This window comes from Cyprinus carpio, unplaced genomic scaffold (assembly GCF_018340385.1).
Source record: "Cyprinus carpio isolate SPL01 unplaced genomic scaffold, ASM1834038v1 S000006457, whole genome shotgun sequence".
Taxonomy (NCBI): Eukaryota; Metazoa; Chordata; class Actinopteri; order Cypriniformes; family Cyprinidae; genus Cyprinus; species Cyprinus carpio.
Genome location: NW_024879139.1, coordinates 275221 through 288438, shown reverse-complemented (window position 1 = coordinate 288438; position 13218 = coordinate 275221). Strand labels below are relative to the sequence as shown.

At 36.2% G+C, this 13218-nt stretch overlaps 1 protein-coding gene across 2 annotated transcripts; it reads left to right on the top strand.

Annotated features, from left to right (window-relative positions):
• The first annotated feature begins 294 nt into the window (after window positions 1-294).
• LOC109054951 (zinc finger BED domain-containing protein 4-like) lies at window positions 295-9483 on the top strand. Of its 2 annotated transcripts, none has more exons than XM_042754089.1 (2): window positions 295-634; window positions 4661-9483. In XM_042754089.1, the coding sequence occupies exon 2, from the start codon at window positions 4856-4858 to the stop codon at window positions 8612-8614; it is 3759 nt and encodes a 1252-aa protein (XP_042610023.1). In that variant the 5' UTR covers window positions 295-634; window positions 4661-4855; the 3' UTR covers window positions 8615-9483. The 2 variants fall into 2 exon arrangements, with proteins under 2 accessions (XP_042610023.1, XP_042610024.1); XM_042754090.1 differs by lacking the exon at window positions 295-634 and adding an exon at window positions 957-1069.
• The last annotated feature ends 3735 nt before the right edge of the window (window positions 9484-13218 follow it).

Genomic DNA, 13218 nt, shown 5'->3' with positions numbered 1-13218 from the left:
TTTCAACTCAAAATCTCATACATTTACAATTTCACTGTTGCATGAACCTCTACGAACATATTTTTCATTTAATTGCAAACAGGAAATACAAATAAATAGAAAGCTGGTTTAGGACAATAGGCTATAGTATCTCTTAAACAGCAAGAAAACAGAAAAATACCACATGCTTTAAATTGGCCTAAAAACACATTTAAACATCAAAGGGCCTGCGTGTTTTGCCCCACCCATTTTGTTGCCTGACAGCCCCTGAGAGAGACCCTTGGGTCAAGAAACCCCGTGTGTTTGCTTTAGTAGACCCTCGTTGTTGTTGTTTTAACCCCTGTGGTTCTATACATAATTATGCAAAGTGTAGAATCAATTGCTTCGAAAATTTATTTACATGATTATAAACTTTTATCGGCTATGGGATAGAATGACTGTAGTTTTGTTTTATTAACCCCACCCACTATCGAAAGCCTCTATGACGCCATAGAGCCATGCTTCTTCCGTCTGACGCCGGGTGGCGCTACTACAGCGCACTGTTTACGGCACAGGAGACAAAGCAACCAACTCAATTCCAACACTGGATCAATCGTACGCTTTATTTAACCATTTCACAGCCGAAACTCACTTAAGTTAACCTCAGGACACGAAGGTAAGCTATACTTGTGCCTTTATTCGATTGTTTTACATTGTCTCGGGAAGACACATGCATGATTTTGGTTTAGATCCAGAGACCCGGCTAGTTCGACGAGCTTCTCTGTTTTGTGCTACCAGGATCCGGTTCTGCCTCATCAGGTTATGTCCTGTGTGGCCTAACGTAACCACACCATTGAGTTGTCACCAAGTCAAATACGCTCTTTCTGCGTAATTAAATGATTCCACCTAGGCATTTTAAATTCCCAAGTAATCGTTTTTATAAATTCAAGAATAATAAATTACAAACGAGTAACTCGAGTTTTATGTCCATATGGCATGAAAGAAGCGTGAAGTGTTTTCCTGTTGTTTTGTCTGCGAGCTAATGCACTAGCCGCTAGCATGTGTCGCTCAAGCTAGCGCCTACGTCTAGTGAGGTCGCGAGAGCGTTGAGGTGAGTAGCTCAAGCAGCACCCAGACTTCCTTACTAGGAACAAATCGGAGACATTGTACAAAATTTAATTCATACTACATGAACATACAACGGCATACGGTCATTATTATAGTAGTAGGCTACTTATTGTATTTTTTAATGCTTTATTAATATATCGTGACAACTGACAAAAAATTAGACGTTATTTAATATATTCTTTACACCAAATATTTTAGCATAGTTTGACATGTATAATGTATATTTTGTTTTTCCTATTAATGGCTGTGATAGGCCAAATTGGCATTGATGGCAACAAAAACCGACGTTTTGTTTAATTTAGCTCTATCGCTATGTTCCGTTATAAATAGTTGAAAACCAGGATAGGGCTATATGACTTTATTTTATTGTTAATTGTGGAGGTATTTCGAAGAAAAATAAATGAATAAAAAAAGATTAAAATAGTAATAGTTACTATGGAGGAAAATCAAGTCGTCTTTATTTATATAGAGCTTTATACAATACAGATTGTACAGAGCGCCTTTACAGTGTTAAAATGAAAAATGTGTTGATAATGCAAGAGGACAATAGAAAAGTTCGTTTATCAGTTAAAGTCAGTTCATTGTGGATTCAGTGATGTCATCATCCAGCTCAGCTCAGTTCAGTTCTCGTGTCTGTGCTTTCAAGTCAACAATGTTGCCAGAAATTGTGTCCCCAACTAAGTGAACCAAAACTCTATCGGTGACACAAATGGGAAAAATAAATAAATAAATTCTTAGGAGAAACCAGGCTCAGTCAGGGGCGGTTCCCCTGTCCAGACGAAAACGGCATGGTGTGGTTTAATTATATATATATATATATATATATATATATATATATTCATTTTAAATTTAAATGCATAATGTGTGTGTGTGTATGTGTATATATGTATATATTCTGCGGGTAAAATAAAATTTTGTTCATTTTAAATTTAAATGCATAAATCTGGTGCATTTTGAGAGCAGAATCAAGTGACTAGATCAATTAAGAAATATGTGCTCTTTCTTAGTAGTAATAATTTATTGTTTGCATAGATGTGAATGTGATGGTAGGGAACAATTTACACTATATAAATTCTTATAAAAGCTACAAATGCCATTCTGTCAAGAGTCTTTTGTTGTTTGATTATCATTAATGCTGACACGAGACGAGACTTTTACACGTTTTTTTTTTTTCCTAAATTCTCAATGACCAAATCCATGACTGGAAAAAAAATTATTTAACTAATAATATTGTAATAAATGTGATTTCAGGTCTACTTTCTGAGTATGAACTATCATATGCAGTAATCACAACAACACTCAAGCACTGTTAAAGGTTTTGTTCAACTGACTAGCTTCTCTCTTGTATGACTTCATGTGAGTCTCTTCAGACCTTAGAACTGTACATGAATTATGAGCTGCTAGAATGTTTGACCTCCTAACTGAACTCATTTTCACAAATTGAACATAGAAATGGATAGTATAAATAATTTATACAGTATAGGGGTGGAACGGTTCAACTTTCACGGTTCGGTTTGTATCACAGTGATTTGAGTGACGGTTTCGGTATGGTTCGGTATGTGCTGTGTTTGTGGAAAAACTATACTTTCAACAAAAAAAAAAAGAGATTATTCTATCTAACAGCACAAATAAATACAAAAAAGTAAAGATACAAATAAAATAAACAATGATTTTCAGGGTTTTTTTTAGGTAGGTCTAGCATTAATTTTAAGGCACAGAAATTGAATAAAGTAATCAAATGTAATACAGCATTGCATATTTGACTGTATAAATTAAAAAATAATCTTTATCCAAGTCACAAAAGCTATCCAATCAAAATCAAATCCAATCAGTAAATTATTTATTTGTTGTTGCTGTTTGATTAATATTAAAAATGCACTGATACAGTACGTTCAGCCGGCTATGTCTGCTATAAGATACTTACCAAGACGGACATTTTGACATAATTTTTGTGTGAATTTGTCTATTCAAACACAATACTTCAAAGAGAGCTTAATATTTGCGCGTGTTCCGGGACGCGGGTTGGCGCGCATTGGATGAGCGCGTGCACAAATCTACTCACTGCTCGCGCGAGCTTGCGTTCTCTGGCTCTTAAATGTTTAAACTGGCAAAACTTAAATGAGTTTAGTTTCAACAAAGAAATCAACGTGTGCCTGGCGGGTGACAAAGAAATTATGCTCATATTCCAACATTCGCATTGAACAAGAGTGAATGATTTGTCCGGGTTTTTTTTTCTTCTGTCTTTCTCATCGCTGTTGTTGTAATGTACTGGGAAGCCAGAATGCGCATCCATCAACAGAAACATACATTAGCCAAACCCTGTTTTTTTCACGTGTTATTTATAAGAAACCATATTACAGATGAGTTGTCAGATTTAAGTTAAACCGCGGTCCTAGCGCGTGCCGAACCGTGTGTGGAGAACCAAACGGTTCAATTTTTTGCGCGAACCGTCCCACCCATAATACAGTATAAATAAACAACTGCTCTTTCTTAGTCATATTAAGTGCGAACAATAAGTGCTCTCTCTGTCAAAGAGCAAATAGAGACCAAATTTTTCAAGCATGCTGCATAGCTATAGAGACAACTACACAACCTATTATAGCTTACATACTACTAACAGCCTAGTTATGTTATGTAACCTAATTTGCGCGCATCGGGGAGTCGCTCTCAAAACGCAGGGTATTAAAATTGCTTTTGAATGCACGTGCGTGTTTTACTTCCGGTTTCGATTTAACTACCGTGCGAACTCTCGGCGGTGCTGAGCGTGCATTCTACAATACAAGACATTAATTTTGTCAGACTCTCTGCAACGAATCCTCCTTTCATGTTTCTTATGGGCAAATGAGGGTCTTTTTTGTCATGTTCACATGAATTAATGAGCTGTATTGTAATTTAGTAATATATAAATGTATGATATGTATATGATTGATCATGGCTATTGATTCCAAGTATAAATGCAAAAATTGTAATGCTGGCCACAAATAAGGTCATTATGCTTATATATGATGTAATGGGAGAGCTCAATAACTGTCTGTTTTGGCTGTTATGGTTTAAATAAAATAAATGTATAAATACAATATAATTTTCCATGATCTAACTAGTGAGATATCCAGTAAATAAAGATGTTCTGGTTTACATTTTGGATAGTGTCCCATGGTATTACGAAAACCTTTTTTGATTGTGGCTGATATAAAAGCATGACGGCAGGGCTTGACAAAGAGTGAGTTACACAAAAACAGACAGTGAGTTTCACAAACCTTGAATACACAAAACTACTTTTCAAGATTGATATCACTGAAAGTAATGATAACTTGCAGTTCAGGTCAGTCAGTGATTTCATTGTTAAATCATCAGACTGATCCAAACAGACAGACCATAATAATAATAATTTAATTACTAATAAATAACAATAATGTCTTAACTAATAATAAAAAGTGGCTTGTTATATTTTTTTTTGTCATTGGGTATATAACATTTTTAATCACATCCTGTTGCAATGAACTTTGAGTCCTTTATACTGTTAATTGTATTTTTATTTATTTAATGTTCTTCTATGTCCCATCTAATTTTTCAGATTCTACAAATGAACACATGCGATTTACACTATCCTAAATGGAGATCAATATATCTGTTGCATCTGGGCTCAGATATAACATGTTAAAGTAAACATCTGGATGGAAGAAAGAGCCACATCCATGACACTTGAACACTTAAAAAGCTGCTTTGAATAGAGAGAGTTTTTTTCCCTGCAGAAATTCTTTCTGCAATTATGGACGGGGATGACAGCCTCTCACAGAAGACTGAGGATTTAAGTCACGTGCATAATGGTTCCAAAGATAACAAGAGAATAGAGGCCAAAGGAACCTGTTTAAAAATTGAAGGGAAAGATGGTTATGTGTTTAAATCATACAGAATTACTCCTCAAGAGGTATTGGAAGCAGAACCACATACTTGTCCCCCTGAGACACTGGCAAAAGGTTCCTCTTTGGTGTCTTTGTCATTTGAGGGCACAGAGGAAGATGGATCTGAGGTCGATGGGCTTTCAACAGGGGATTCAACAGCAGAAAGTTGTGAAAAACATGACTCTCAGACATCTCCAACTATTTCAAATAGGAGCCAGAACATTGAAATAAATAATTCCGAAACTGAAACAAGTGTATGTATCAAAGCAGAACCAAATGAAACAGGTGAAATCGCTCAGGATGATGAAAAATTGTCATTTGATGGGGCCTTTGGCCCCTTTGCCACCAGAAGTTATGACGATGATTATGGAAGCTTGTTCAGTGGGTACTCCAGTACTCTGTATGATGTCGCAATGGATGCTGTCACACAAAGCCTTCTATCATCCATAAGAAGTCCCCTAAACCCTAGAAAAAAATCCCCTGCTTGGAACCATTTTTTCATTTCACCACGTGATAGTACCAAAGCAATCTGTATGTACTGTATGAAAGAGTTCAGCCGGGGTAAAAATGAGAAAGATCTCAGTACTAGTTGTTTAATGAGGCATGTGCGAAGGGCTCACCCCACTGTTCTTCTGCAAGACAGTGACTCGTTAAGTAATTTGTCCAATAATTCATCTTTAATACCTCCCAATATATCACCAAACAATGGAGACTTGTCTGTAAGCATCAAGCCCCCTACAGACAACCATTCTCCGCTGTCCTCCATTCTAGCCGAGGCCACAGACATAGTGTCCAAAGACTCTTTAAAAAAGTTCAAACCAAAAGCAGAAAAAAGCGTCAATAGTGACTCTAGTGTGGTTCCATCCCCACATTCCTTAAACAACCATAATGATGATGCCACTGACTTGGGTGAATGTCCTGGATCAGCCCCTAAGAGCTCAAGTTCCCGGCGCCGCTCAGCAGTGTGGAAACACTTTTATTTATCCCCTGCTGACAGCTCGAAAGCAGTGTGTATTCACTGCATGAATGAGTTCAGTCGTGGCAAAAATGGGAAAGACTTGGGGACGAGCTGCCTTATTCGCCACATGTGGCGGGCCCATCGAGACATAGTCATTGAAGAAAATGGACAGGGCTCAAGTATTCCTCCGCCTTACACCACTCCACCAACATTGCTCTCTCGCACACAAGACTTCGCAGAGGTCAAAAAGGAATTCCTCTGTACCTCCCATCACTCTGATGCCATATCAGATGATGTGCCCAATTATGACAGTGAGCACATGACTCTTGAGGATGAGGCAACTGATGCTACATATCGGTCTGGACAAGAGTCCTCACTTGATGCATCTTTTAGACTGAAAGGAGAAAATATACCTCTGTCATCCTCACCAGACGAACACACTGAGGGGCACAGCATATCCCAAGATCAGAGCTCAGTTTTTCAACAAAACAAGAAAATAATGAAACGGGTGAAATCAGAAGTATGGCATCATTTCATCGTCTCTCCTGTTGACCAACTCAAAGCTTTGTGTCGGTATTGTCCCTGTGTCATAAGCCGTGGTAAACGAGGGGACTTTGGCACAAGCTGTTTAATGAGACATTTGATGCGACGGCATCCTGATGTTCTCAAAACCCAAAAAAGCACAAATGACAAAGTTTCCTCACCTCAGTCTCCCCATTGTACTCCTGCTGCAGAGGACAACATGGCAACAAATGCAACGGACAGCCCTGCTGCTGAAAATAAACACCACACCCTGCCTGTTTTCAGCAAAAAGACTTCAAAGCTATGGAATCACTTTTCTATTTCCTCTGCGGACCCAACAAAGGTGGTCTGTTTGCACTGTAGCCGCACAATTAGCAGAGGCAAAAAGACAACCAATTTAGGCACTAGTTGCTTATTTAGGCACATGCAGAGATTTCATGGGAATGTGCTTGAAAATAATAGTAATATCTCAGGTGATGTGTCATCTGCTGAAATTCAAATTAAGCAGGAGCTCATGGACATTTCTTCTTATGAGGAGAATGCAGAGAAGTTCAGTGAATGCCACCCAGCTGCCAAAAAAATCACCAAACTCATTGCAGAAATGCTTGCACTGGATCTTCAGCCATCAACTGTAGTGGAAAATGTTGGCCTGAACAGATTACTGGAATACCTCCAGCCACAGTATTCTCTACCTTCCTCATCCTACTTTACCAGCACTGCAATACCAGAAATGTGTGGAAGTGTGAAAGAAGTAGTTCTGACCCACCTCAAGGAGGCTGAAGGTGGAATCATCCATTTCACGACAAGTGTTTGGGTGAGCAACCAAACTCAAGAGTACTTGATTCTTACAGCCCACTGGGTAACGTTTGAGTCTCAAGTTCTGCCTCAGGGGCAAGACTTCCACTGCTCAGCCCTCCTTGGTGTTTCTTCAATTGACTGTGACTACAATGTGCTGAACATACAAAAGCAGCTTGAATATCTTTGGGACACCTGGATTGGTTCCTCAGGCCTTAAAATTGGATTTACTGTAACAGATAATCAAACTATTCGAAGCATACTAGAGAGCAGTGATCACACCACCATGCAGTGTTTTGTTTATAGTATAGACCTCATTGTTAATGAAGCTATAAAAAATCAGAGAATGGTTCAGAACTTGCTTAGTATGGCTAGAAAAATCTGTGAGAGAGTGCATCGTTCTGCTAAAGCAAAGGAGAAGTTGGCAGAGCTGCAAAAAGCTTATCTGTTACCTGAAAACCAGCTGGTTCAGGATGTTCCCTCTAAGTGGAAAACATCGTATTTTATGCTTGAGCGCTTAGTAGAGCAAAAGAAAGCCATTGATGAGATGTCAATAGAGTGCAATTTCAGGGAACTGATAAGCTGTGACCAGTGGGAAGTCATGCAGTCAGTCTGCAATGCTCTTAAGCCTTTTGAGGTAGCCTGCAGAGAGATGAGCAATCGCACAGCAACACTAGGTCAGGTCATTCCACTCATTCACATACTCAACCGAAAAATAGATATGCTATTTGACGAGACCATGGGTATTGATAATATGCTCAAGTCTTTAAAGGAAGCAATGGTGGCTAAAATGTCCCCTACTCTTCATGACCCCAGGTACATATGGGCAACCATGTTGGACCCGAGGTATAAAACCTCCCTTTTTACTGAGGAAGAAGCAGAGCAGTGTAAGCATGACCTCATACAAGAGCTTGAGGTGTCTACATCTAACTCTGCGGAGACTAAACCACCACTGTCAAATGGATGCAGTGAAATTCCAGCTTCATCAAACCGCTTGGCCTCAAGCAAAGAAAACCTCTGGGCTCTTATGGATGACATTAGACAGAAAATCAAGCAGGAGGAGAGACCAAAATCACTGGAGCTTGCAGTGCTGGAGTATTTGGAGGAAGACATTCTTGACCAGAGTTGTGATCCTCTGGATTATTGGAACCTAAAGAAGTTACTGTGGCCAGAACTTGCCAAAGTAGCTGTACGCTATGTGGGCTGTCCACCCAGTATTGTACCAGCAGACACACTTTTTAGCACATCAAGTCTGAACTGTGCTCTGAATCAGTCCTGGCCATTGCTAGAAAATATTGAAGGACTTCTATTTTTAAAGGTCAACCTTCCTTTGATATATTTTCAGTACTGATGATTGCATATTTATATTTGCAAGGCTGTTTCATAGAATCTCATGAACCTAAACCTAGGACCACTCAAGTAACTTTTCTGAGAAGGCCTAACTAAACAATTCATTTTACTGAGTTTCATATTCTTCAATACATGGAGCATTTGGATGATATTTAATTGATTTAAAAGATTGCTTGAGTACTACTGTTGAGTACACTTGATAACTAGAGTCTTATTTCTGGTGAAAAGTGTTTTCAGGGAGGGAGGGGTAGCTAGCTATAGGGGTAGTTATTGTTTTTTGCTGTACTTTAATTCCTTTTATAAAATTTATTTTATCTTTGTTTTCTGTCTCCTTGTGCCTTATACAAACTACTTCAGGTCAACATGCTGTAAATATTAACTGATGTGCAAAGCAAGTCATAGTCTTCTGATTTAAATGATTTTATAAAATTGATACTACGTTGAATACTGTTTTTATATAAATACATGGCCCAAAATAAATGCTGTGACTGAGAGATGTTTTAAATGCATTTTATTTAATTCTGTGATTTTTGTGGTTCATGGTACTGTTAGAATTATGGTTATTTTTAACCCTTTTGCTGATGATTGTTTTGTTTGTATCTGTTAAAAATGTACATAATGCTGTACTTTCAGGTTAAAATCTGTTTTGAAAATTTGTCAAGCACATTTTTGTTTTTGTTTTTTTAATCTAAAGGACTAAATTATGGGACGTTAATGAAACGTACTGTACATTTTATAAATAATTTCCAAAATACAATTTGATAGAGGAATAATTCAGACAGGAAAAATTATTATTTATTTTTTTTGTTTGTTGTTTTTTTTTTCCTCTTTATGTGGTAATTTGGTAAATAAAATTTGCTTTTAAATTTGTTAAAGTTTCAGGTCTTGGTCTTGTGATTTTTCTTTGATTATTGTCACCTTATGGATTATATATTTTCCAAATCTGGATTATCTTGCTATATCTAATTCTAATCCAAACTGAGAAAATGTGTGGAAAGAGGTTTAGATATTAATAGGACTAGCTGAACTGTTTTATATATATATGTGTATATATATGTGTGTATATATATATATATATATATATATATATATATATATATATATATATATATATATATATATATATATATATATATTCAGGGATGTATTGGAGGAAACAGGAAAAATAGAAAGCACTGAATTTGGGAAGGACAGTGAGCTGGGACTGAAACTCACTTGCACTGTAAGATCTATAAAAAGACTAAGATGATGTTATGCTGAACTTTAGTATAATGATTGCAGTACTGAAAAAAAAGGATGTGATGGACAGGACATCTCTCCAGAGTGTTCCTCTGCCTTCAGCCAAAAATGTTGAGATGACTCTACATAGCACAAGCTGTTTGGTAAAAAATGCTGGATTGACTTTTTTGTACATATGATTAAAGGGATGGTATAAAATTTAATCCCTTATGTCATTCCAAAATTGTGTGACATTCATTCTAATGTGGAACATCATAATTTTTGTCCATTCATGTCAGTGCTCAACAAAATAGTTTGGTCTTCTGCTAAAGAAAGTCATACAGTTTTGGAAAAACATAAATGACTCTACGTGCCATTAAAGTTTAAAACCGCAGTTATATCATCATTCATGCATCTATGAAAATAAAGAAAAACATTCAGAGAAATCACCAGAATTGAAAAAGTAAAGCATTGTCTTTAACGATTGATCACACACCTCCGGTTAGTATTTAGCTCCAGAAAACATGAGACTCCCGTCTGTGCAGCAAGTACATCAAAGTGTAAAGACATGTCTGTGTGAGAAGTTCATCAGCTTAATAAGATTGTTTATTTTTCAGTAATAATTCAATACTAAACCAACAATCAAAATCAATATACCTGCTGTTGCTGGAATTAATCTATGTAGCTCCTGCATTGCTTTCCCTCCTGGGTAGTTGTGATGGGACATATAAAGAGAAATACTTGTGTATGCTCCATTTAACATCAAATGTCCTACCACAACTATGGAGCCAATTTTATACATCTGTGACTCGTGGTAATTCTTCAAACTGTAACAAAACAAAAGAGAAAAATAAAACTGTATCTAAAAATACCTGTTAACATGAAATAGTCTAGGGTTGAAAAATTAACAAAGATAATTGTTTTCCTGTTTAAACCACCTGTTCTATACCAAAACAGAGAGTATGCAAACTGTAACACATTTAGTACAGCTTTAATCTGCTGATTGTTTAAATGTATCAGATTTGTTGTTAGCCACATGGAGCTCTGGTCTCTTTTCAGTGTTCTCTGCTCCTCTTCCTCTACCAGAGTTCTGCCTTCCTGGGCAAATGTTTTAAGTCCATGAACCCAACCAAAGTCCTCAATGGCATCTCAAAGTCCTCAATGGCATCTCTCTCTCTCTCTCTCTCTCTCTCTCTCTCTCTCTCTCTCTCTTATCTTTTAAAATTTCTTTCTTTTATCTTTCTGTCTTCCTTTCTATATTATTTTTTTTCATAAATCTTTTCAACATTTAAATGCTACTTATATAATAGTCACATTCAAGCTATCCTTTCTCATATATTTTGCTTTTCTTAGAAAAATTTAACTGTTCGTATCATTAACAGGGTGGTAATATATGAGAAATGCATAGTTTTATAGCATTAACATTTATCGAGTCATTTGGCAATCCTGCACATCTTGAAACATAATTTCATGAAACCATCTGTTAACTATATTGTGATTATTTATATACAGAAATCATTTATAGCCTTTATAATCACTGGAGCAGCGCAAGTCTATCAGTAATATGAATTCTGCATTTTCACCAAAACTCTCATTAAAATCAACTAGACAGGTTATACCACTCAACAAATTTCTAATTACCTGTTTTCACTGTGTAAGTTATACCATAGCAACAAATGGGACAAATAATCTGATGTCAAAATAGATCTTGGAGTGTAAATTCAGACTGATAGACTTACAACTAACAGGAACTGTGTGTAGTTGAACATTTAGTCACTGGCTCAATTTGTCAATGCATAAAAGCAGTAAACCATTTTGCCTAAAAGAACATCTGAATATGACACCGATCACAGGTCATGATGGCCATGAAATTCCATTTCAGATTAGGTTTCTAGAGGCTAGCTTATAAAGTTTGCAAAGTTTGTTGTTGCAAATTGTTTGTGAATTTATATTATAAAATTATAATATATATTATAAAATATTTATAAATTACATATTTTATCTGTTTGATCATATTTGATGCATGGAATATACAGGAAAGAAAATGAAGTGCAAAATTTAAAATTCTGCACTGAAGTTCAAGCCCTGAGTACATTTCAGAAAACATTTAAAAAAAAAAAAAAAACCTGTTCATTAGCCCTTTAATCTTTTTTGTAAATCAAAAAATAAACTAAATTTCCAGTGCTCTTACATTTTCAGCTAACAGGACTTCTTGTGTCAATGATGAGGCTTTCCAGGTGAGTTTTGTATTGTAATAATGTTTCTTCCTCGTCTATTTAAAAATCATAGGTATTTTGCCCTTTCAGTGTTATGTACTGACAGTGTTGTGTATGGCTTGCTACTAAGGGACTGTTGTACATTTCTTTTTACATTTATTTCCTTTTATGCTCGTCACTTAGGCCAATTAAGCTATGAAATGCTAACAACACGTTACTTAAGCTTTGTTTCAGCAAATTCTCATTCAGTCTAGCCCTAATTAGGTACACCCAATTTTTATCTTCCAATCAAAATTCTCAAATGGATAAAATAAAATCTCATCATACATTTTTTCATTCACTATTCTGTTTAACTCTGAAATACATCACATTATGGAATTAAAATTGGTTTCATGCAGGAAAATTCTAAACATTATTTTCTATCAAAATATGTAAAGGACATAACGGAACAGCTGCAGGCAGGCAATCATGTTGAACATAGAAAAGGTGTAAATGATGAAACGGAGCTCCTTGTGGGGCAGAAAGGAGTACAGCAGAATGAAGCCTATGTTACAATGAGCAGTTTTCTTGTTTGTCTATCCAGCAGGCCAATATTGTGCTGTCAAGAGCTTGAGGGAGAGGAGAGTAGAAGTACCAAAGAAAAGGGGAAGTTTGAGGCACAGAACAAGTCAAGGAAGGATGCTAAATTTTTTACAGGAGACAGAATCATGAAAGAATGCATTTTTTTATGATAATAGTAATGCATAAACATAGTTTTTAAATGTTTAGTTGGCACAAAAATTAAAAATTCTGTCATCATTTAATCAATTTCATGTTGCTTAAAAAAAATCTGTATTTCTCTTTCTTCTTTGGAATACAACTGTTTACTGGTCACTCTTACTCGTGATCACAATGAATAGAGCATCAAAAAGAATGCAGAAGCAGTATACAAGTATTTCATCCACATTTTAGATGTTATACAATGGATTAATGTGACGTGAAGAAAAAACTTTAAGTAGTTCAGCTGTTAAAGCCTCAGCTGTTTACTTGAGAGCCACTGAGCCCGAAATACTGAGTAATTGTTTACAATCTACACAATAAAAACTTTTGCTAGAAATTTGCTCAAGAAAATGGCATTTGTGTTTATATGCACTGTGTTAGCAGTTTTATTAACTAGCGTGTACATACAGTA

Bases quoted from the DNA above. Each gene is read 5' to 3' on its own strand.
- LOC109054951 (XM_042754089.1), top strand. From the start codon at position 4,856: ATGGACGGGGATGACAGCCTCTCACAGAAGACTGAGGATTTAAGTCAC.